Consider the following 25,954-nt stretch of genomic DNA (forward strand, 5'->3'; position numbering starts at 1 on the left):
TCGATCTGCTTACACACAAAACCTTGATAATTTTTGTTTTCTCCTTATATGTTAGAGGAATGATTTTTCGGGATCATTTCTGACCAGGGGTGGTATGTCTGTGCACTTCAGCACGGTATGACTGGAAAACCTCACTCAGCAAATTAATGCACTGTGTTTTTTTTTTGTTTTTTTTTTTTTTTTTTTTTTTTTTTTTTTTTTTTTTTCTCTTTCTCGGAAGCATAGAAGTTTAAGGCCAAAGCTTCTGAAACACTTGGGCCCTTAGTCTCAAGTTTCCTTCCCAGCCAGACTCGCGCTGTCTCTATGGAAAAGCTGAGCCGTTTCTCCAAATAGCACAGGTGAGCACCTGTGGGCACATCCTGCCCTCCCGGTACGGGACTACACCCCCTGTATAAAATCATACACGTACACACGGGCCTTGCAGGTGAGTCAGGGAAATAAATCCCCGGCACAAACACAGGCTGGGCAGAGAATGGATTGAGAGCAGCTCTGAGGAGAAGGATTTGGAGGTGTTGGTTGACAAGAAGCTCAACATGACCCGGCAATGTGCACTCAGCCGAGTGCCAACCCGGTTCTGGGCTGCATCCCTGGCGGGGGGTTGGAATCAGATGATCTTGAAGGTCCCTTCCAACCCAGACCGTCCTACGGCCCTATGACGTGCGTAGGTATGTACAAATGTGTACATTTTTGTGCTCTAAACACATGCACACAGCCCCACCAGCACAGCCACGCAGTCACACTCCGGACGGCGCGCAGGCACCGCGGGCTGTCCCTCGCAGGCCGCCGTCGCGCTCACGTGAGCGGCGTCACATGACGGCGGCAGCGCCGGGGCCATCGGGTGCGCGGTGCTGCCCGCGCTGCCCAGGGCCGCCCGCCGCCTCTGTTCTCTCTTCTTCCTTCCCTCCATCCCTCCTTCCCTCCGTCCCTGCACGGCCTCCACCCCGGCACGTCCCTGCGGTGAGTGGGAGCTGTCCCGGGCCCTGGCGCGGTGGGTCCCGGGGTCGGGGCGTGCCTCTCGCGGGGGCTCTGGCGGGCCTGGGGGTGCGGAGGGCTCCGCTGCTTCCGAAGGGTCTGGGCCCTGCCGGGCCCCTCGGGAGGCGGCCGTGCCCGCGAGCCTGTGCAGGGAGCGGCAGGGCCGTGCCTGGTCTCTCCCTGTCCCAGGCGCCTCTCTCTCTGCTTCTTCGGCTTAACTGCGGCCGCTGTTACCAACTCTGCCCTCGGGCTGCATTTGAATGGCTCTGGGTGGGTCAGTAAGAGCCTGGAAACCTTCAATGGTCTTTGAAGGACATAGTGGTGCCGTCTGTGTGCGTGCCTGCTCATAGAAGTAGTTTCTAAGGGAGAGCATTTGTCTTCCGCTGTTTGCCCAGGATAGTTCCTCATTTTTTTCCTTTCTTTTGTTAGAACTGTATTTTCCTTCAGTTACAAAAGCGAGGTGTGCTTGCTAGGGATAGGGGTGAATGTGCCTGTTTGCTCTTGCTTGGTCTGTAAGGGGGGCCAGAACAGTCCAGAAATAGGCTGCAAGGAGAGGCTGGGCACAGCTCAGGTTGTAAGGAATTCCAGCTCTAGCTGGATCTGAAGTCTCTGCCAACACACTTCTTGTTTTGGCATCAAAGTCAGGTGGAGATTAAAACCATAAAGGAAGAGGAAAGAAGTGGTGAAGGTCACTGTCTGTGGTAACGTGGTATATCCTGATAAAGAGCTTCTGTTCGTATTTATTTTTTCAGTTTGCTTCCTGTACATTAATGATCTTTATTTTCTTGTTAAGTCTGTGTAGCATGGTTTTAATTTATATACTTACTTTTTTTTTTTTTCCCTGAAGTTGTAGTTTGCATGTTTCTAATGTCTGAATATGCTTAGACAAAAATACCTGCAGTAAATCAGTCTGAGTGTGTGAGGGTGGGGAGGATGTGCACTGAATTTTAACCCTGGAAAGAAGATTTGGAAAGAAGACAGGTTCTCTTATCTGTAGGGCTACTTGGAAGATGCAGAGGAGCCACTTCAATTCAAATAACTTAGTTTCATTGTTTAAGGATGCACAAGACTGGGAGCTATTTAGTAATGGTCTGTTCCGTTTATTTTAGTAAACTTATGATTTGCTACAGTTATGTGTGTAGGTATGGCTTATTTTTGTTTGTTTCCAGTAAGCCATGTTTTAAATACTTTATAAAACTTGGATTTTTTCAGAAACTAACTAGTACAATGTTAAGGAATGGGACACCTGAAAACAGATTTCTTTTTTTCATTTCTTTAAAATATTGGACAAATACTCTGCTGTTTAATAAGAGGTTTCAAATCTGATTTGCATTTCTAGGTACATCTTAATTATCAGTCAAGATGGATATCCGAGGTGCTGTAGATGCTGCTGTCCCAACAAACATCATTGCTGCCAAAGCTGCTGAAGTTCGGGCAAACAAAGTAAACTGGCAGTCATATCTCCAGTAAGTAAAAAATTTCCACATTCTTTTCCTCTTTTAAGTGCTAGACTTTTTGAGATTTTAGGCTACAGTTGTGTACTCCTATGTGTACATAGGAGCATTATGTTGCAGTGAAGAATGTTCTGTCTACGTGGAAGTTGGAAAAAGTCCACGTTAAATGGAAGTGGCTGTGGAAAATGTTCTTATGACTTATTACCAGAAGGGGAACTCTACTTTTGTCAACTGAATGCTGTAATGCACAAATGTGTGGTAAAACAGTTTTTTTTTTCTCTCCTGATAATTCAAACACCAGTCTCAAGTTTAGCCTTATTGAATGACTGCTGAATTAAGAAGAGCTTACAGTAAGAATTGTCTTAAGTGTAGGTGTGGGATGTCTATTGCTGAGGTGATCTTTGTGGGAATACAGATTGTACTAGCAAAACTGGAGTGGTAGTCCAGAAAGATAATCTCTACCTTTAGTGAAGCAGCACTAGTACTGGAGGAGAACTTAAGCGAGTAAATCTGGGAGTAGGCTGAAACAAATACTTCCGTCAGAGGAGAGGTGTGCTGCTGCTCCAGGCAAACTCAGAGTTTCCTTTGGCACGATTATGATGGTACTAGGAGAAGCAAGAGAAATATTGTCCTGAGAGGTTATAGAGTCAAGCTGAGGAAAAGTTTAATGGGTGAGGTAGGAAAAGGGGAGAAGAAACAGAATTTCACTAGTCCTCTGTACTCTGAAGTGAAATGCAACATTCTTACAGCCTGTTCCTTGTGACAGGTAGGTATGAGAAATAGTAACAAAGTGTAAATTATTATTTTTTATAATAGCAAATTACTGTATAGTTAATTGCCTTGTAACTAAAGGGGCAGAAATCTTCATGATTGTAGATGTACGAACCATACTAATGATGTTTTGTGATTATCAACATTATACCACTTAAAAACAGGTTTTTTTTCAGATTGCCGTGGTACATATAAATATGTGGTATTTTAAATAAACTTGAAAAACTGCACACATGTAAGCTGAGAAGTGCTAACCCAGTGGAAGCTTAATAATGACTACCTGCTTTGCCCTGTCCTGTGTATTTCAGACTTTCTTATTCCATTAATTGAAGTGTACTATTCTTTTCTATGTGATTGTATGTCTGCATGATAAATCTGCATTAAGGAACTGATCTTCTGAGAAAACATTTCTTTTGCTAGGCTGTTTTTAAAATGGATCGGTTCCTGGTTGAATGTGGTATTCAGTGGCTTTGCAGGCGAAAGAGAAAGGTTGGGATGGTAACCTGACAGTGGCAGCTCCCAGGCACTTTTCAAACAATCTTAAGTGGCTTTGGCTGTTACTTTGTGCCCTGTTATAGGAAGTGTGTTCCAAGGAGACCTGTACAGCTGTTCCTGTGCTGTCCTAGTGGCAGTGAACAGCTGGTTTGCCGTTACTTGGAATGAAAGTGGGAGTACAGATGTTCACTGTTCATGGAAGTGAATATGAGATTTGCTGCTTCTCTGGTGTTTCTGTAGGGCTGGTGGGAAAAATCTGTTACTTTTGTTGCTATTGGGGATGGTCCTATTTAACAAGTTGTGTTTATGTAGTATTTTTTGTTTAATCATTTTCATTCATTCTTGGGTTTCTCTTTCTCTGCTGCAGTACAAGAAAGAGGGAGTTTTGCTTGTAAACCTGGCGACAAATTTTTATGTAACTTTTTTTGACCAGAGGGCGGGGTTCTTTTTCAGATTTTACCTGTAGAATTTGACTTGATTTTGTTCTGGAATCTATGAAGGAAGAATAAACTAGTTATTTCTTCTCTTTGAATTAGCCAGGTTCTGGAGGCTCTTGAAATGCATCTGGCTATTGTTTGTGATCCTATGAGAGGACAAGTGAGACTTTTGTTGCTTGGTGTCCTCTATGTGTCAATAACAGTGGGTCCTCTTTATTAGTACTCTGAAATAAATGTAATTTTTTTTCCTCATATTTACAGATAACAGCCTGGCTGTCTGGCTGAGTTGGCTTCAAGGGTTGACTTAAATGGTGCCAGAGGGATTGTGGGACACCTTGAAGATAGCTACTTCTTTGGCTGAGGAGCTTCCTTATAATGAGTTATTCAAAAACATCAGCAGAACTTTTGGTGCTTCCAAAGAGAATAAACTCATACCTTGATTTGGACATGTCCTTTTTTACAATGGACAGGTTTGGATGTGATGGTGTCTTTGAGGCTGAGTTTTAAGGGAATTCTTGGAAAGTCAGTTAGTGCAGTTATATTGATTCCTTTCTGGAATGAAGCCCATTATTGAATGAGTGGAAAGTACTTTCTTTGATACACCTGTTAGAGGCAGGTCAGAGTGGTTCGATTTGGTCTGGTTTGTAGGAAGGAAGGGTAGAAGGAAAATAAGGTGCTTTAAAGATGGCATCACTTTTAACAGCATTGGACTCAGGGACGCATAGAAGGGCATTCTGAAGTTCTCTTCTGCTCTCTCTGTTCTTCAGTACAAAAGTAAAATGGCTTACTTGTACCTGGTCAGACTTCATTCAGTAGCCTGACTTTTCTTGTAGAGTCAGTTCAAGCTAAAGATTAACTGACGTAGTGTTTACTCCATCTCTGAAGGTTGTAACTGTAAACTAAATATCAAACTAAACTAACACACAACTGCTGACTTTTGATGTTTTTCCTGTATACTGTTAGATTTGACAATTGTCTATATTACTGGCTTGCTAGTGTGTTCACTGCTCCTTACAAAATTGGGCTGTGGAAAAGATAATTTGTTTCCTGGTGCTAAAATTTGTCTTTTCATTATGTTGGATTCTAGCTGGGGTCTGTGTCTGAGGGAGAGGGAAGTTACAAGGCTTGTAATAGTGGAGGGTGATGTTTTGGTCTGCCTGTGGAGGCTATTAGCTCTGTACAGACTTTGCTGATCTTTGATCTTGAGACTTGTAGCAGTTCAGAGGTGTGGGTGCCCTGCTCTGAATTGAAAAGGCAAGCCACTGTTTTTCTCTGTGTGGTTGGTTTTAGCATTTGTCTCAGGGTGTCAGAATGCCAGGGGAGAGTGTGTTGGTTTGCTTGAAGCAGGTTTGGGTTTGCTTTCTTTAAATGAATTCTGTGGAAAATTGAACTTGTTTCAGAGTTTAACTTGCACCTTACTGCACTGTAGGTTTTCTAGATACACAGCATTTGATAATGCTTTTTATTCAAGCAGATGAGATACTTGATGCCTAATTTGTACATAGTTTCCTGTGTGTTTTCAAATACTTCTCATTCATGTTTGTGAACTCTGATGCTATAATATCTGTTCTATTTTTCTGGGGGCGGAAGAACCTACTAAAGCAGGTTAAATATGTCAGACTTTACGAGTCAGTCTTGTCGTAGAGGAAATATATCAGTTTCCTAATTTGTAGTGTGTGAGGGGTTTTCTTCTGGTTGTTTTTTTTTTTTTTTTTTTTTCCTTTTTTTCTGAAATCTGGTGTACTCTTGTAGAGTACATTCAGTCTGTTTTAATTTTGTAATGCTGAAACTGTTGAGCAATTGGATGAATTTAGTGTCTCTAGGTACATGAAAAGTGCTGTACATACCTGGATAAAAGAAATAATGCCTTGGTATGATGGCTTCATATGAGATTCATATGTGCTGCATATGTAGTAATTTTTTTTAATATTAAGAACCAAAAACAAGCTAAAAACCAAACAAAAAAATCCTAACCTCCAGGGTGTCTTTTATTAAATCATTCAAACAAACAAACCTAAAAAAAAGGAACAAGAGTTGCTGGAGGAAATGCATAATTAAAAGAAGGAATCACAAGCTTCTGAATCATATTAAGTGGTCAGGCAGATTTAAAAATGGTGGTCTTGCAAATGCATACTTTCTAGATCCTAGAGTTTGTTTTGTTTCCTAGCATGTATTCTCCAAGGCAGCTCTTGGTATCCCAGGCATAGAGCTTTGAAAGGTGCTTACAGGGCTCCTGGCCTAAACCTGATATGCTCCAACGGGGGGGGAAAAAAGGGGAAAGTTTGTGAGTTGAGATAGAGACTTTAATGGGACGGAAAAGGAAGAGGAAAAAAATAATAAAATAATAATAAAGGGCTCATACTAGGTCTGGAACACAAACTTGTTCCAACTATCAGGAAGAATATTAACCATCCCAGCTGAAACCAAGACACAGCTGAAGCTCAAAGTGACTTTTATCTTGGCAAAAGACGGTAGACACATCCTGGAAAATAAATTAAATGGCTGCTAGAAAGGGGGATGGAGGGAGGCTTTGGTTGTTTGTTTGCTAAAAGGTGCTGGGAAATTTCTGTTGCTTTGAAGAGGGGATGAGGAAAATGTGTAATACCATCATGGGACTCAGTATCAGTTGTCTGAGGCTGTTCCGCACTTTCTCATGGTTTTTTGTTGGTTTTTCTTCCCCTTCCCCCACCACTGGTTAAGGTTTACTGTATAATCAGTTATTTCAATTTTAAAATGAGATGAATAGAAGTAGATACATTTGAAATTACTAAAACAATCAGATGTATGAGTTCCTTGATAAAATGTTAAGCTTGTTTAAAAAGCTGTCAGATCCCTTGTAATGTTTTGTATGTGTTGGAAGATGTATTTCCGAATGGTGCTAACAAAGCGATAAAAGAGTAAACTTATTGCCTTTTTTTTCCTCACAGCAATATCAATCCCCACATCTTTTTTTTTTTTTTTTTTTTTTTTTTTTTTTTTTTCCCTGTGGCCTAATGTAGGATAAAAGCAAAAGCTTGAAAGCTTTTTTCCTTTGCAGTTGGCTGACCTCTTCTAATAGCTTGACTGTAGAGAAGTATCTCTCTTCATGGGCTGAGGCTTTCTCCAACATTAAAGCTGAAAATTAAAGGTTCCTCTTATATTGTCTTTGAAGTGTTTTGTAAATGGCAATATTCGTATAAACAAGCTGCTTATCTGGTTACTTTTGTATCAGTATGATCCATGAGTCCCTGGCTTGGTCATCATTATTACCGGTCCTTAAATCCAGTATTTGTGGCAGATTAATTGTTCACCTCTTCCCATAACTTTTCAAATCCGTCCTTAACAGCAAGAAAGAACGTAGGTCAGTCTAAAAGGCATGGTAGCAGCATGGTCATCATTGGCTAATCACATATGATTCATCTATAATTAGTTAAGTTTTTGCAGAAGCTGGGCAAGGACTACGCTACCACTGGATTTAGGAATCTTCCAGTTGGTAAATCTTGATTGCCTTTCTTCAGTGCATATGAGGATATCTGTAACAAAGCAGCTGGAATACAGGAATAGCACACATGGCACTGGACTACTTATGTTCTTTGTTTGAATTGTAAATCGATAAAAGATGGCTCTGTCAGGGGGCCATACTCAAGACATAATCATTTAAGTAAGAGAAAAGTACACATTGTAGGTTTATTTCAAGAATTCAGGTGAGTCAGTTGGGGGAAAAAAAAAAAAAAAAAGGTGAATACCTCCTGTAAAGTTTACAATGTATTTAATGTAGTCTCTTGTCATGGAACATCTGAAAACTGACCTTGAATATGGAAAAGATGGATGAAGAGTCCATGCTACACAGCTTTGCAAAGTTGAAGAGGCATTTTATTCAGTGAAAATGTTAAGAGGAGATGAGTCTTGGAAATAACTGAAGCAGAAATGTCTAATGCTTTCATCCCCTGTGACTGTGCATGATTTTATTCTTTCCTGAAGCCCTCCTGGTATTACCTAGTAAAGCTAGTCACCTATTAAAATCTTGGATATTTTTGGGACTACTTGATTTGAAATTACTTTTCTTACCTGAAGAGTACCTGACTGTACTATTTGGACAAGTTTTTTTTTTTTATTTCTTATGATATGAAGTTTTGTATTATTAAAAAAACCACTGGTACTTTTCTGCAAATCTGTCTGACTCTTCAGCTGAGTCAACAGCTTTCTGGGATAGCACTGGTGATGGCAGTAACCACGTGAATATTAATCTGAAGAGAAGATTAAGTAGACATCTGTTATCATATAGATGTTCACAACAGTTCACTGTATCAAACCTCTTTGCTGTGTGGGTGAACTTGCATGCGCATCAGTTTTTCAACTCAAAATGTAATAAGTGAAAGCTAAAAATAAATAAGGAACCATGGTCTCTCTTTTCCTTACAATTTTCTTCAGTGCCTACAGCAAACTTAAAGTGACAATTAATTTTGGTTTTCAGCACTTATTTCTTGGTTGAATTAGACCGTTACTCATGTTATCTATTACCATTTTGGCATAACATGCTAACTGTGTGTATTTCAGTTCTTACCACTGACATTGCATTCAGCCCCTGGAAGCTTAAAAATTATTTAGAGAATGTTGTTCAGAGGCAATGAATCTTTTGAAAGATTATTCCACCATTAGGTGTTTTTTTTTTTTTTGGTTTTTTGTTTTTTTTTTTTTTTTTTTTTTTACATGAGACCCTTTGCAGGAAGGAGCCCATTACATTTTTTTTTGTGGGATACAACATTGGTAAAGTGATATGGTTGATATTGTATTCTCTCTACTCTGCCGTTGCAAGACCCTGCCTGAAATGCTGCATCCAGCTCTGGGCTCCTCAGCACAATGAAGAAACAAAGACCTGTTGGAGCTGGTCCAGAGCAGGGGCACCAGGATGGTTGGAGGGCTGGAGCATATCTCCTACCAGAACAGGCTGCGAGAGTTGGAGTTGTTCAGCTTGGAGAAGAGAAGGCTTTGGGGAGACCTTCCAGTACCTTAAAAAGGGTTTATGAAAAGGAGGGTGAGAGACTTTTTGTATGGGCATATATTGACAGAACAAAAGGCAATGGTTTTAAACTGAAACAGGGCAGGTTTAGATTAGATGTTAAGAGGAAATTCTTAACTGTAAGGTTGTTGAGGCCCTGGAACGGTTTGCCCAGGGAGTTGTGGCTGTTTTATCCTTGAAAGTGTTCAAGGCCAAGTTGGATTGGGCTCTGAGCAATCTGATCTTGTAAGTGACATCCCTGCCCATGGCAGAAGGGTTGGAGCTAGATGATCTTCAAGGTTGCTTCCAAACCAAACCATTTTATGATTCTATGATAGCCCAAGATGAAGAAAACAAGGTTTGTATGTGGTTTGACATTGATTGGTCACTAGGTGCCCATCTGGACAGGACTCTCTTGCTCCACCAAAAGAAGAGAGGAAAAGACATGAAAAAGCTCTGGGATTGAGGCGTAAGGGCAGGGAGATCACTCACCACTTATCATCATGGGCAAAACAGGCTCTACTTGGTGAAATGAAATTAATTTATTGCTGATTAAATGGAGTAGGTTAATGAAAAATTGGAAAAAAACCTGAAAAATTCCTACTTCCTCCCTTCTTCTCAGGCTCAACTTCTGCTTCAACTTCTCTGCCTCCTTGCTTTGAATGGTGTAGGTGAATAGCATATGGAGGCTGTAGTCAATTCATAACACTCTGTCTCTTCCTTCTCACACTCTTCCCCTGCTTATGTCCCACTCATGGGTTATTGTCATTCACGAACTCCTCCAGCATGGATCCTTTCTTGCAGATTCATCTTCCAGGGGCAGAGTGCTCCAGCATACATCACCCTTGAGGTCACAGGTCCTGCAAGAAAACTGGACTGCAGTTTCCCGTGAGGCACATCTGCCTCCTCTGGCATGGGTGTCCTCCATGGACTGCAGAGTCCATGGACTCTGTTCCACCTAGGACCTTCATGGGCTGAAGGGGAACAATTGCCTCGCCATGATCTTCACCACAGGCTGCAGGGGAATCTGTGCTCTGGCTTGTGGATCACCTCCTCTCCCTCCTTGATCTGGCAGTCTGCAGAGTTGTTTCTTCCACATATTGTCAGTCCTGTCTCAGGGCTGCTGTTGCACAGCAGTTTTTACTCCTTAAACAAGTTATCACAGAGGTGTTGCAGTCATTACTGAGTGGCTCAGGTTTGGCCAGTGGTGGGTATGTCCTGGAGCTGGCTGGAACTGGCTCTGTCTGACGTGGGGGCCACTTCTGGTGTCTTCTCATAGGAGCCACCCAAGCAGTCCCCTACTAACAAAACCTTGCCATGTGAACCCAGTACAGTTATTTCCAACTTAACTGTTCATGTTACTTACGATTTAATGTTTTGTTTTTCAGAGGTCAGATGATTTCAGGTGAAGACTGTGAATTTATTCAAAGATTTGAACAGAAAAGAAATCCAGAAGAAAAACAGGAGTTGTTGCAAACAGAAGGCAATCAAGTAACTTCCTTTTAATGAAGTCTCTTTTGGGGAGGAAGGAAATTTTCGTATCAACTCTTATTTTATTGCTGGCTGTATACAGTTAAGATGTTACGGAATAAGTATAAAGCTTGCAATTGTAATTCTTTTATTTTTTCTTAGACATGGGTTGGGTGTTATTAATTTTAAAGCCGACTAAATAATTGTTAAATGTCATCTGACTTTGATTTTGTTGTGGAACAAGATAGCTCAGGTCTTCTCTCATCCCAGTTTACTTAATCATGCACACTTGTACTTGAGTCACTTCTTTTTTTTTGAGCTTTTTTCTTTATAGTTTATTGATGACAGCTGCTACCAGTAAGATTGCTGCTTAGTTAGCTAAGCAATTACAATTTAGTTACAGCATGAAGTCCATTGACTGCTAAGGTGTATTCACATAGACATGGGTGTCTTGTGCCATTTTAGGCATGGTTAAGATATGAGACTTTTGCATTGGACAGAGCTGATTCAGGACTGAATCAGCCCTTTGCTCTTATGGAATCCAGGCAGGATGCCCAAAGACACTTTAATAATATTTGAATCAGCAGAATCTCAGCCTGAGGTTCTAGCACAGAATGTCAGACATCAAGAGGATTGGGAGATGCAGGGAGGAAGGTGAATAGTAGATACTTTCCACAAACAAACATTTCTAGCCATTTTTTAAATTTAATTTTAGGCTGTTTGTTTTGGTTTCGTATTTCTTTTCTCTCCGAGATGTACTGTGTTACTGTCATCTAATGGATAATAGTTTGCATAGTAACAAAAACGTATGTTGTGTACCTTATATCTCACTATATAATTACGATGTAGCAGTTCAGAATTCGATTTTTTTTCTGTTTTAGTTGAATGTGGTGAAGGGGAAGGAGGAAGCATAAAAAGTAATATTGTAACTATTTCAGCCTGTTGCTGAAATTGTAACATTCTTCAAGATGAACAAAGTTTTTTCTACAATGTATATAGTAAGTGAACAGAGGAGCTACCTGTCTTCCTTCCTCCATTCAAACTGTTGAAATTTTTTTGTACTCTTAGTTGCTGTTCTGTCAGTTTACATGATCCTGTCACTACCATAAAAAAGGGGTTCTGAGGGAGGCTTTTCTAATTTTTCAACCAAGCATATTGGTGACTTTCACTAGCAAGTACTTATTCAATTTGAAAGCCATAAAACAATTTATAAAGGGTAGCAACCAATGTGATAGAAAATTTTCTTTGTGAGATAATGTCAAATGTATTCATCTCTTACTGCAATTGAATAAGATGTTGGGATGCTCAATGCTTATGTTAGTCTTAACTGTGAATTGATAAAGTCCTGTTTTATATTATCAAAAGGAACAAAGACAGTTGCTAATTTTAATTTTAATGTCTCTTTTATTTTTCTAGTGTGCTAAAACATTTATAAACTTGATGACTCATATCTCCAAGGAACAGACTGTTCAGTACATTCTGACTATGGTTGATGATATGCTGCAAGTAGGTCAATAATCTGTATTATTTTTAAGTCTTTAAATGGATGCTTGAATGTCTCCCTAGTGTAATTAATGTATTTTCAGGTGTTTGTCATATTGTGTTAAAAATATTCTATTAAATTTTCACATCCTGTCTTGAGAGATTAAATGTTAGACCTAAAGTTGTAAGGGTAACATAGCTTGTAATATGTTCAAATTCTGAAAATAAAACAAAATTTTATGCTTGTCTGTTGGTTCTCAGCTATGTTTAATTCAAAACTTGGTTGTTAAGGCTAGTGTTTCATAGTGCTTTCATTGGATGTAATCTTAATTAGCAGAATTTTTTTCTAAATACTTTTTACATTTGATATATCAGTTTATATTGCGGTGGACTTGTCAATGTTAGATTAATTGTTGGGTTTGGTGATCTTAAAGGTCTTTCCCTACATAAATGATTCTAAAATTCTATGACTTGTTACCTCAGGCCTTTCCTATAGTATAGGAAAGCTATGACTTATCATTTGAAGTTGTTGATATGAAATTGAAATTTTCCTATGAAAATGATAATTTGGCCACCCTCAGCAAGGTGTAGTTTCTGCAGCTTCAGGTTTCCAACATAAGTTAGGTTGTTTTGGGACAACATGTTCTGAAATTCTGCATGATTTAGTTCTAAACCAGGAACTTTTAATTCAGTGTAACATGCAGCTCTTTGTAGCTGTGGACAACAGTGACTTATAATAGTAGGCTATTAAACTTGATCTCAGGACTGCTGAGGTGATTGGGACAACTCAAGAAGAGGCCTTTCCCAATCAGATAATCCTGCTTTTATGTTTTCTTGCTCTGAAGTTGGCTAAGAGAAGGCATTTGGAGTAATGTAACAAGATGGGTTGAGTTCTGTGAGGTTTTTTTACTACTATTCACATAAACTATCTGTGTTTGATAGTTTCTCTTCTCCTGTTTTATGACATATTTGACCCAAGGTTACAGTGAAATGTGTTTAGTGCTATTGGTTTAGGGTACTGCTCTAGGAGGTGAACCATGGGAGTTCTTATTCCAGCTCTGAGTGTTCAGTATTTCAACAGGCAAGCTGAGAAGTGTGAGCCTCTCCACAGTTTGTATAACATGAGAACCGTGGTGTTCTTTCATGTGCCTGTCTGCAAAATAGAGCCCTAAGTGAGTGCCCTGGCACCTCGGCTAATAGGATAATAGCTGGTGGTGGTAGCAGCAATTTACTCATCTGTAGCTTGGTCACTTTTTCTCATTTAGTTTTACTTTTGTTCACATGTGACACAAACATCAAGAAGCAGAGAAGACAAAAATGATCCTCAGTGCTATTCTTTGATTAGGACACTGAATTGGGAATACCTTGTTTTGGTTTACACATTGGATGACAGACTTTGGCTCTGTGTTGTGAGAACTTTGTTCATTATGGGTACTTTTGTGAGGAATGGGTGTTGTTTTCTGTGTATCAGTGCATCAGTGGCCAGAGAAGTCATCATTTGTCCTTTTTCATTTGCAATGGCATTTTCATTTGCTTTTTTTCAGAACTTGTGAGCATTCATAGGTCTTGTTTTGCTAATGTGCTTTGGCATTAGTACATGGCCTGCAGCTACAGTATATGATAGCTGATGATATCTTCTGTGCTGTGGAATTAATATCTCACAGGTAATGCTTTCATTGGCCCACTTTTGAACAGATGGAATAGTTCTAAGTAGTCACAGAATGTAGTTTTGAGTATTTTCTTTTTTGCTCTGTTTCTGTCATAAGTGGTTAGATGTATGTGTTTTCTTGACTTTATGACATGGTTGTATTTTGGGCCTTACCCTGCCCTAGAAGTGGCATGTATGGAATTCTTAATGTTAAATGTAATGGCTTTACATTATTCAGGCTTTATAGTGATACTGCAGAATAGGGATATTGGTGCACACTACATATTTGCTTTTGTTTGAAGTTGAATGCTTTTTTCACCTTAGAAATTCTCCTTCAGTATCCAAAAGGCTGCACTGACTTTTGCAATGCTGTGTGTGATTGCATTCTTTAGGGATTGAGGGATGCTGGCATAGAAGACTTGTCTGCAGGCATCCACATTATCTTAGTTTTGTAACCTGTGACATCTCCACTTAGCAAGGCTGAAACAGGAGTTGTTTAGGTCATGTTCAGGGACTGGAACATACAGCCAGTGGTGCCTTATGAACCCCTGGTTGCACATTTTCAAGGTGTAAGATTCTTGTCAGAAAGCAGCATATTGGCCAATAATGGTGTGACTGTGAGTTTAGGGTCCCTGCAAACTGCCTGGGCACAAGAACCCACAGTATCATAGAATTGTAGAATGGTTTGGGTTAGAAGGGTACCTTGAAGATATCTGGTTCCAACCCTCTTGCTATTGGCAGGGACACCTTCAGCTAGACCAGGTTGCTCAAAGCCCCATCCAGCCTGTTCTTGAAGACCACCAGGGATGGGACATCCCCAGCTTCCCTGTGCAACCTGTTCCAGTCCCTCCCGATCTTTCCCTAATACCTAAACCTACTCCCAGTTTGAAGCCGTTCCCTCTTGTTCTGTCAGTACATGCTCATGTGAATAGTCTTGCCCCATTTTTCTTGTGGATATGAAGTCTCCAATCTTTGCCTGACTCATCTTAATTCAGTACATTCAAAAATTTTAAGCAAGAAATTGTTCAAGGACATGGCCTGTCATGGTGCCATTGACTCTGAGTAAAATTTGCCTTGAGAAAATAGGTTTGCTGCAGTTTCATGAGATGAACAAATAATATTTGAAGCTGCTTTTGATAGCTGGAACTTTTAGAAACTATCACAGGTAGCAGTATCCAGCTTTTGTCTGATAATGGCGGATTGTGGTTTTTCTATTATCTTTCTATGCCTTGCTTGTGAGGTGGTAAAAATTATGTCAACTGTGTTCTGAGCTCACCAAAAGCTTACTTGGGTGTCTAGGATTGTTCCAGCAGTTCTACTTACTGATTTGATGACCTTTCTAAGAAAGATTTCTTTTGAACACTGGCAAACATGAAGTGAGTGTGGTATTTGCCATATAATTAATTTATTGCCATTCTGCTTACTTCTGAAGGTGGATAATGTTAGCGTACTGCTGTCCTTGAGGAAACATTTCTTACTGTCTTCATCTGATAAATTCTTGGAACAATTTCTTTGGATTAGTGACCTTGTACTGCACCGTCTGTTACTTATGAAATCTTTTAAGAACCTACACTCTAGTTGGTGCAGGTAGCAGTACCATCCGAGCTTCATTATGCTTCTTCAGAAATGACAGCTACTAAATTATTCAACTGTTTATGTGAGAGCTTCAGAATTTTCTTTTTATCAGTGTAGTCAGTAGCTTCCTAGGAAGGTGCTGCACTACCTATTTCAGGGCTGCTGGAAGTTTTCCACTCCTTCCCTTCTGTCTTGATCCTGCACCCTAGCAGCAAACCAGACGAGTCTTCTGACTGACAGCATGTTGAAATTATTTCAGCATTTCTACTTCCAGACTTGTCTGTCTCCTCCTTAGTTATATTGTAAACTGAACTCATTGATCTGGTAAGTTTTGATCTTTTTTAGCTAGACTGTTTAGCACATTCAGATGCTAATGGTGATTTATTTGATCAAACTGCCATTTCTCATCAAGCAAGCCCTCACAGTATAAAAGCTCTCCACCAAAGGCTCTGTGTTCCTGAGATCTTACTTTTATTTATTTCATAGTTTGAACAATAAATTTTGAGAACATTTTTGGGCATGCTTTTTTATGCATGCCATGTACAGAATGGATCACTGTAAGGGTTATAACCGGCAGATAACTGGTGACATCTGAGCTTCCCCAGTCAGTGATCAGGGCAGCAATTTGCAGCCCATGTGCTACAATACTGTTGTGGTTAACGCTTGCTGGCAGCTAAGCACCACACAGCCACTCACTCACTCCTCCAGCGGGTGGGTGGGTGGGGAAGAGAATTGGAAGAGTAAAAGTGAGGAAAGTTATGTTCCTAGGTAAGGACTGTTACTTTTTTCAAGGTTGAAGCTCTAAGGCATAGTAAGATGCCACTGTTTGAATCATGGATACGCTCCGGTCATCTTGTGCTTAATGGATCGTATTCAGCTTGCATAGCTGGTTCTTCATCCCTTGAGTTAATAATAGGGTGCAGAATTGATAGAGAAAAGCCCTTCTAGCTAGAAGAGTTTGAAAATTAAAATGTCTGGATTGTGGAGACTGAAATACTGTCCTTTTGTGAGTTTCTCATTTGCCTTCCTTGATAGTTGTGTACTTGGTGGTAGTATTTTGACTTCAATGGACATTGAGACATCTCTTTAGAAGGAAAGTTTTCAATCCACCGGGCTGGAAAGTATATGGAAATAATTGAAGAAAAGCAAGAATTCAGATGTGAGATTTTTTTTGGATGCTGTCTATATTCTAGGCTATTAGGAAACAGCAGAGCTTTTCTTTCTCGTTCATGATTGTATGGCCTGTTCTCTGGTCTGCAGTAAGGAGGACTGGAATAGCTGCTTTGCATAGTGATTATTAGGGGAAATACATAAAAAAGAACCCAGTGCCCAGGCTCAGGTAGTTGTGGTCTCTTGTGGCTCAGGATAGGAGCCCTAGAGAACAGACTTCTGGTGGCAGTGTCCTCTTATAGATATGTAAATTGCCTGAGATAACTGCTGAATCAGTTGAGCCTCATTTGGGAGAGAAGAGCTCATTTCCCATTGAGAGGAATGGAAAAGCTTATTTACACCCCCAAGATTTCACTTATAGAAGAAGTTGAGCAACAGACTCTTGTGTGGAAGTAGCAGTACATTGAAAACTTTGTGTGGACTTTAATCAAGCATAATTGGTTAGATGAAGAGCAGTGTTATTCTTAAAAAATTACAGTATTTAGCTCATTTCTCATTTGCCTCACTCCACTTGCCTGTTCAAAAGAATATATGTGTTTTTGCTCAAGTAGGTGTTGAAGTACAGGGGTACAATTAAGGCTTCAAGTTTTGTTTCCTCCACCCCAAATCTCCAGGCTTAATGTTGGTGTGCTGAAATTACTGTATCCACAAGTAATTTTTGAGTCTAACTGAAAAATTTCCGTGGGCTCTTACAAGCCAGGATACACTCTGATAATCTATGCCAGCATACCAAGGAGCAAATAACTGCTTTATGTCAAATGCTTTTACAAGTCTGCCATCTTTTCCTCTCTCTCAATTTTTACAGGAAAATCATCAGCGTGTTTGCATCTTCTTTGATTATGCAAAACGTGGTAAAAACACTGCATGGTCCTATTTTCTGCCAATGTTGAATCGACAAGATCTCTTCACTGTGCATATGGTAAGTTTTAAATGAACCTGTCTCTGAAGATGGTGGAGAAAAATGCTGGTTCTATTTTTCTTCAGGAGATTTTTGAATTTGAAACTAAACTTCTGCCTGGACTGGAATGTTTTCTTCTTGCAGTCTAGACGAGGCATTCTTAATGCAAGCTTCACCTAACTACATTTTAAGAAGCAAAGTTACATTGTTAATTTGCCTTGGTTTATTTCTGGGAGATTAGGGCAGATTTGAAAAATTCAGAGAAGCAGGGATTTGAGAACAATAAGTATGGTAAAACATACCTGAAAATCTTTTATCACAGCTGCCAGTCTATGCTCTACAGTATTACATTTTAGAGTTCTCATCTTGTGCGAAGGAAATATTTTTACCTCGGTTAACCTTATTTTCTCATATGCTTAGTTTATCAGCTGACTCATTGGAAGTGTAGAATGAGAAACAGAGAAATGCCTAATGTTGTTCAAGTGCTGCTCATGAGCAGCTAAAACACTGATATATTACCAGCAATGTTTTGGACCAGTCTAAGCCACAGCATCGTATGGATTGCTGTGAAGAAAATTAAACCTGTCCCAGCCAAACCCAGTACAGCCTTGTGCATGGTTTCTGCTATACTTTGGCTACTGTTTGCTGCTCCTGTGTATGGTGTAGCTTTTCTGGAATCTTAATATTCTTCTGTTGTCAGTGAAAACTGGCTATTTCATCTCAGCAGGTTTTTTTCTTGTGGGACAAAAATATGTGTGTATTATTGTAAATTGGTAGAGGAGACCACAGTTTCCAGCAGTGAAACTTATATTATAGCTTGAGGAAAACTGCACAGCTATGAATTGTTCTGCACTGCCTATATTTGTGCTGAAATGATACGGTAGAGTCAAATCAGAGACTCAAACTAGAAACCCACTACCTGGCCTGCATTAGGCTGTGGGGGCATAACTGGTGCAAGGATTTCAGGACACCGAGCAAGCCATGCTGTTTGCCCTGGGCTGTGGCCAGTGCAGCTGTGTTTGGGACTGTACTGTAATTTCAACAGTGAGCTGACATGTTCTCAAGAAAAATGTCAGGCTTGATTTATTATTATTTTTTTAAATTTATTTAATCTAATTGTTTGACTGCGTGGATGTGAATCAGTTTTCTTGGTGTAGCTGAGGGAAAAGGTGGCTGGGGTATCTTTTGGCCAGTGCAGGTTGGGTGTTTTTTTGGTTTTTTTTTGGTGTGTGTGTGTGTGGTAGTGCTACTGAAGACCCATCCTGCAAAACTGCAGTTTGAGCAGTCAAAGGTGACTGCCCAAATATGCAGGTAAAGCATAATTTTTCGACCCTTGCAATGCAAACTATTTAATCTCCCTGGAATGGTGGTTTTTAAACATATGGTATAGAAATTTTGATGGTCAGCATTTCTCTTCTCAAATTTGTGTTATTCAGATATCGTTTTCATTAGGTACTGCAAAAATACACATATAATTTAACAAGACACAGAGAATCTTATGTGAAGTGAATCCACTTAAAGTGGCTCCACTAAGTTTACTGCCTTATTGTACCTTTTAGTACGGTGCATGTTTTTTAAAGCACATGAATGTTTTCAATCCCAGATTTTAAGATTGTTATTTTTGTTGGGTTTATTTTTTTCTTACTGTGCTCACTGGAAGATTTTTGATGCCATGTCATTGCATCTCCCGAAGCAGATAAAAATACCCATCCTCTCTGTAGGCTCAAATTCTGCTAAGCATTACTGGTCTCCCATTCAGGGGCCAGGTAAGAGTTTTAACTCAGAAGAATGATTGACAGGAGAGCTAATATCTTGTGTTTTAAAGCTGGAGGGATTTTATAGGGTGACTTCCATTTAGAAGAGGATTTGACGCACTTTAGTGTAGCGATCATTGTTCCAGACTCACAGTTGCAATCTCTCGAGAAATCTGTCGTGTTGGTGCTGCACATGTGAATGCAGTAAGGTGGAAAGGTGGCTGGAATAGTGTCCTCACTGCACCAAGGAACTGTGTGCATGCAAATGAACCCTTGCTTCAGTAATTTCTTGGTTATGCTGCCTCTTTATATGTAAGCTGGCTCAAATGCTTTTGAAAATTACCTGCAGAATGCATTGTAGATTTATTTCAAGTATAATTTGGAAAGGCTGATGTAGAAATACACTCTTGTTTAAGTATTCTTAAAGCCATGGGCATCATGAAAGTTCTTAACCTGACCACATCTTTACTCCCCAACTTCATTCTTAAATTGTACCTTCCATTTTACTTTTCTGCTCTTCTTTTGTGGGCTTGAAACTTCTTCCTTCTTGAAGATGACTTCCTTCAGTTTAAGTACAAAAACCTGTCAATACTATGTTACTATTTGTTTGGCATATGCCATAGTTGCTTAAATCAAGCCTGCATGTGTTAGGCCATCAAGTGCCTTGCTTTTGATTAATTTCTGACTGTAGTGGTGTCTACAGCAGTAGCCCATCGACAGCTTCTCTCCATCTCCTTCTGAGTTCTTTAGTGGTGCCTTGTGAACTTCGGCAGCTACAGGTAACTGGTAACAGGCACGAAGAGTCTGCTACACAGAAAACAGGTAGATTTCTTGTAAGGGACTATCTTTTATCTAAAATTGGTTTCCAGAGTTTACGGAACTTCTCACTGAATTCTGAAATCGCCGTGTTTGAAAAATCAGTTTATTGCGTTCTTTTTCAGGCAGCAAGAATTATTGCCAAACTGGCTGCTTGGGGGAGGGAGCTTATGGAAGGCAGTGACTTGAATTACTATTTCAACTGGATTAAAACTCAGCTTAGTTCACAGGTAAAAATCTGCTGTTGTTTAAACTTTAACTTTGGAAACTTTTTTCAAGAATATGAATGTATACATGTGCAAACAAGGGGTGTATTTTTGGTTTTGTTTTTTTTTAAATGAAATTTTACTTTGTCATTTTTAAAGTTAAAATGTTCTTTATTCAAGCACTTAGTTTTTACCTTGGTATTTTAAGTGTTTTACTCCAGTCCTTGAAATGTAAATTAATGAGAAAGCTTTTTGCCTTTTAGTTTATTTCTTTCAGTTTTATTTTTTATTCTTTTGGACACTGAGAAGATATGAGATGAGGTGGTTTTTTTTGTCTTGCCTCTACTATTTTGATTAACAGAGCTTTTTTCTGGCAGTAAAGGTCACATGGCAGCAGAAACTGAATATCAAAATCTTTTTCCAGTTCACTGTAGTACAAAGCCTTTACTTTTAGTCCTGTGTCTTGAAACGGAATAAATTCCAACTTATTTGGGCAGTGTTTCTATTGTATTAGCTCAGTTTGAACCACTTACTTCTGGCTTGTCCATCAAAGATGGATCATTCTCCTTTGTATTAATTTCTGGACATTTTTCCTTCAAAACACAGTGATTTGTCACTCATTCTCCTAGTGCTGTAGTAGAAGTGGATTTTGGAGAGCTGAGAAACATTCAGTAGATTTATTATTATTAATGGTATATTTTTATAGTTTTCTAAATTGGGCTTATTAAAAAGGAGTTTTATTTTTTCCCTCTGGAAGGAGAATCTTAAAGTTGTAATTTCCTTCAGACAGATGCAAGAGTACAGTTTGCACATTCTAAGATAAATAAATGTCTTTAATAAATCCGCACTTAAATAGTTAAAAATGTTGATGTACCAGGTCAGCTCCAAGCACGTTCTTCTAGACATGAAGTGTGTGTGGGAAATAAATACAATATATTATGGTAATATATTAATCAGGAAAAATAAATATCTAATAGATTCTCCTTTTTTTTTTTTTCTTTATGACTAGAAAGATTGGAGAACTGAAAGAAACTTGTTAACAGCTGTTCCTTAAGGCTGAAGAACAACTCTGATTTTAAACTTTTTCTTTTCCTAGAAACTACGTGGTACAGGGGGTTCTGTGGATACAGGAGCAGTCTCCACAAGTGATGTGAGTATATCTTTGAAATCTGTCAGTCTGCTGTTTTGGGCAGGTGATATTCCCTCCTTGGATTAAGGTGCAGATCTCTTCTGGTGCCAGTGATAAGAAGTACTTGGAATCAGAACTGTACAACAGAGTGCCAGGTGATGGCGCCAAGAAACAAAAGTATTTTTAAACCCTGATTTCATGTAGAATATTGGCAGTGGAAGTGTATATTTTACAAGTTAGTTTGTCTTGTTAAAGCTGTGGATGTATCTAGGATTCTCTTTTTTAAAACTTGAAAAAAATTATAAATAAATATTTTAATATTCAATCAATTTTAAGTCCCTGACTTGGTGATCTTAGAGGTTTTTTTCAGCCCAGATGATTCTGTGATTCAGTACTGCCTGTTTACCACTAAGCTGTTGGACTTTTAGAAGAAACCTGAAACCGAGAAGCTTTTGGCTGCTGTGCTGTGCAGAACTTAGAAAAGGGCACATCAGATATTAAAGCTGATACTGCTCCTGAACCACTGTAGCATGAAATTGCAAGAGTGCTTTCAAAGCTGTAAGCTTTTCATATTTGAACAGCTTGAATTCAGGGGAAAATAGATTGTCCTTTTTGCATCAATATTTTTTTAAATACTGAATTTCATGTAACTTTAATAGCAACTGAGCTTGGAGGTGAACTGTGGCTGTATAAAAAGTGCAAATGATCATTGTAACTGGATTTTCTATGGCGTTGTGGCATGATGAGGCAGTATATCGTAGTTCTTGAATGTGGAGTAGAACTTTTGTTCCTTTTGCAGCCTGAAAGTGGTCACAGTTTCTCAGAAGACTTAATGTGAAATTTGTTGTTCTTTGAATTGTAGTCATGGCATTAAAGCGTTAGCTTCCTGTAGAGGAGAAGCCTCTTAAATTACCCTCTGTCTGGGGTTTAAAGTAGAAAAGATACAAGACTGTTAGGCATGAGTATGGTAGGGCATAAAACAATGGCCTGAGCATGTAAGTGGAAGTATTTCAGTACTTCATGTGCAGACCTGTGTTAGGTTTTGTTAGACCTGTGGTACAGCCATAAAACAGCAAATAGTTCTGCAGCACACTACACCACCCACTGTGGAGCCATGAGCTCCTCTGACTTGCTCAGAAATTGGTATTCATTGCACTAAGGCACTGCATGGATGTACTGTGCCATGGCACAGTCCCAGAGCAGCAGAGTACAAATATGCTTTAGGATAATTAAAGTGGGTAGGTATTATCTTAACTTCGTTAGTGTTCGGATTTCAGATCTAGCTTATGCAGGATTTTCAAGCAGGTCCTGGCTAATTGCAGAATAAATTAAAGATGCAGTTGTAACATTTTATACAGGAAATGAGAGCTGGAATGTATTACAAAATTTCAATTATAATGGTGTTGGAAGACAGTGCTTTTATGGCATACTCTTTAAAAAGAAAACTCCCAAGTTCAATGGGTTGATGATGCAGATAAATTAATGCATTATTTGGATTCGCATTTGTCTGTGTGTTTTAGCTGTTTTATTTGCATGGGGTGTGAAAATGAATACTTTCACAGGGAAATTGATGTTCTAGATGATTTGAGCCCAGATGCACAGACCTAGTTTTTACATAAAGGACTTAAATCTCTCATGAGAGACACAGAATGAGTTACTCTTTATTTTCAATTGTGTTTATTGCCTCCTTTCTTTTCATATGGGATTGCCTAACTTTTTTACTTCATTAAATGTTTGAAAGGTTTGATCTTGTATTATGTGAGTGAGCTACCATAAGACTTTCAAGGAAAAGGCTTATAGAGAGGAAAAAAGCAAAGAATATTTTAACAGCAGCATATCTGATTAATGTCTGTATTAGTGAAGGTAATGCTGACACTTGAGCAAGAAGAGAGAAAAACATGCTCTGGCAAATTTATTCAAACAGAAGACAGCTTCCATTCATAGATACTGAAGGAAGGCATGTTCCAATGTTCTGATAATGTGAAGTGGTATCACTTGCATAACACTTCTTTAACATTCAGAACTCTCTCCTTTTATGCCAATAAAGCCTAATTCGGGAAGCTGTACTTCATCACTTACTACCTGAAGTAATGTGTTGTTCTTTTCACCCAGAGTTCCCAGTATGTACAGTGTGTTGCTGGATGTCTGCAGCTGATGCTCAGGGTCAATGAATACCGCTTTGCATGGGTAGAAGCAGATGGAGTAAATTGGTGAGCACCTATTTCAATTGATATGGATATACGTGCACTTAGTTACATTTCCCAGTGACCTTTTTTTGGAATAGAACTCTTTTGTAATAGACAGCTGTTCTGTTTGCATACAGAAGAGATTTGTTTTCAAACATTAGCACAGTCAAACAGAAAAATGAAACTTGCACTGTTGAGACTTTAATGCCACTTTCCTGTTCAAGAAGAACTGCTTAAGTATGTATCTGAACAGGAATATAACCATTTGTCTTCAGCTGAAGATGTTCTGTTTATTTTTTAATAGAACAAGGACTAATGAAATAAGTTTCTGCTAATCATCCTAGTCTTTGAGTTTGGAATTGTTCTGTCTGAAAATATTAGTGAAAGCAGAAACATTTTCTAGAGCTAAGGCCAATCTTTTTCCACATATGGCTTCAAGTAGGTAATTATTTTATCCAATTTTCCTACTAAATAGTGTTGCATTAGAGTAGGATTTCAGCACTAATCTTTATTTTAAAAATGCTTGCCTATAAATAATTTTTCTGCCATCTATGCTTCTACTGGGGATGGTTGGTATATAATTTGCACTTTAATGAAAAATACCCCTTGGGACTGAAATGGAGAAAAGTCAAAAATCCCAGTGAAGTAAAATTTCAAGTGATGTTCCTATGTATCAGGATGACTGTGCTGAAAGCAAGGAAGCTTTTTACTCAAATATTAAAACATTACAATAAGCCTGTGTTTTACCATGTTTGAACTTGGCTTAAACTTGATAAGAATGATTTTGAATGTAGATTCTTTATTAAATTTTAAATTGAATTAGCTGTTTCAAAGTTGACCTGTAAATTGCTTATGAAATTTTCAAAACTTCAGCTGAGCAAACGTTCTGCATGATGTCTTCTTGAAAATCTTGTGATACTGTTTTTTTCTAGCAGTACTTTGTATATTGGTACCTATAAGCTATTTTCTGAGAACTTGCTGTTAAATAGTGAATACTTTGGCTCATTTCAGACACTCCTGTGGACAAGTGAACTAAGGAACAAAGTTGAATTTGTGTAGATTTTGTTCTGTTTATTTCTTCTTAAGTCTGAAAGAGTAGCTGAGGTTGCTCTGTTTCTTCCAGAATGACAAATAGTGCTTTAAACATGCCAGTAAAAAAATTGTCTCGGTGAACCAGAAGATGGATACAATACCACATCAGTTCACACGGAAAAAGCTGCTTTGTGGCTCTAAGGCTAGTAAGGAAATAACCATCTCTTTAAAATGTGGCTTTCTGAACAAGCTGCTTATACAGTGATAGATAGTGATGCAGCTTACTGTGAAGTGTGTGTTGTATGTTCATCCTCAGCAGTTCTTTCCAATAAGTTCTCGTTACCATTTCTTTTAATGTTTCAGATTGGAGAAATGCACCCTATGTAGTCATTATTTAAAATTAAACACGTACTATTTCAATTTTTTAGCATCATGGGTGTCTTGAGCAACAAATGCGGTTTTCAGCTCCAGTATCAGATGATTTTCTGTGTGTGGCTGCTGGCATTTAGCCCTCAAATGTGTGAATATCTTCGTCGGTACAATATTGTCCCTGTGCTGTCAGATATTCTTCAGGAGTCTGTCAAAGAGAAAGTAACCAGAATCATCCTTGCAGCATTTCGGGTAAGTATCTGTTGACTGCAGATCTCAAATAGGTCTCAAATGTCGCTGACGCACAGCTGTTTTTGCTGGACCATATCAATAAGCTGATTGAAGGCTTAATTCTCTGGGTTTTTCTTCTTGTAAACTTGGCTTTTTGCTACAGATAATATACAGGCTATTACTAGTAATGGATATCTGCTATTCAATGCCTTCTTAAAATAAGACTGACTAAAAAAACCCAACAATGTTAACACAGGCACTAGTGATTTCTCTTTTTTAATTTAAGATTCTTTTTCCTAAAAACCCTGGAGTTAACTAATAGCTGATAAATTTTACCTTATGAAACTTTAATTAACTAAATGTTATTTTGAATACATACGTTTGTCCAACTGAGAAATTATTTTTATTTACTAGTCCAAAAATTTTCTTGGTGGCTCCGTAAAGGCAGATGAGAATACATACGTCAGAGTGATTAATTGATTTACTGTATCTGCATTACCTGAAAATTCCTGGTCCTATTTAAGATAATTAAGAAGAACTGAGTACCTAGGCCTGATGTTTTCACTGTGAGAGTACCATTTTGTGTTCATGGATGCTACTAGTTTTATGCGTGTGCTTGCCAAGTGTCTTGTGAGTAATACATTGTGAGTAATACAGGAAACAACTTGTAATGCTGTTTTCAAGTTGTAATCCTGAGTAGGAAATGTAGGTCTTGGAAGCTGTTTATTTTCCTGGATGTGGATTGTGTTCCAATAGTGGTAAGCACTTTAGAATGGGGATAGGGAAATTGTTGCTTACTGACTTGCTGATTAGCAGTGATAAGCTATGTGAAGGTGCTTACTTTATCTCTCTATCTGAAAACATCTGCCGCTGAAAGAGAT

At 38.9% G+C, this 25,954-nt stretch overlaps 1 protein-coding gene across 1 annotated transcript in view; it reads left to right on the forward strand.

Annotated features, from left to right (window-relative positions):
- Nucleotides 1-796: 796 nt before the first annotated feature.
- Nucleotides 797-25,954, forward strand: part of ATP6V1H (ATPase H+ transporting V1 subunit H) — a 49,777-nt gene continuing 24,619 nt past the window's right edge. The window contains exons 1-9 of the mRNA XM_040074923.2: nucleotides 797-957; nucleotides 2,312-2,438; nucleotides 10,496-10,598; nucleotides 11,994-12,083; nucleotides 17,258-17,371; nucleotides 20,046-20,150; nucleotides 21,223-21,276; nucleotides 23,368-23,465; nucleotides 24,902-25,094. Coding sequence (XP_039930857.1) covers nucleotides 2,335-2,438; nucleotides 10,496-10,598; nucleotides 11,994-12,083; nucleotides 17,258-17,371; nucleotides 20,046-20,150; nucleotides 21,223-21,276; nucleotides 23,368-23,465; nucleotides 24,902-25,094 — 861 coding nt within the window. The 5' untranslated portion in view covers nucleotides 797-957; nucleotides 2,312-2,334. The remainder of the gene's footprint in view (nucleotides 958-2,311; nucleotides 2,439-10,495; nucleotides 10,599-11,993; nucleotides 12,084-17,257; nucleotides 17,372-20,045; nucleotides 20,151-21,222; nucleotides 21,277-23,367; nucleotides 23,466-24,901; nucleotides 25,095-25,954) is intronic.

Source organism: Hirundo rustica, chromosome 1, assembly GCF_015227805.2.
Source record: "Hirundo rustica isolate bHirRus1 chromosome 1, bHirRus1.pri.v3, whole genome shotgun sequence".
NCBI classification, from domain to species: Eukaryota; Metazoa; Chordata; class Aves; order Passeriformes; family Hirundinidae; genus Hirundo; species Hirundo rustica.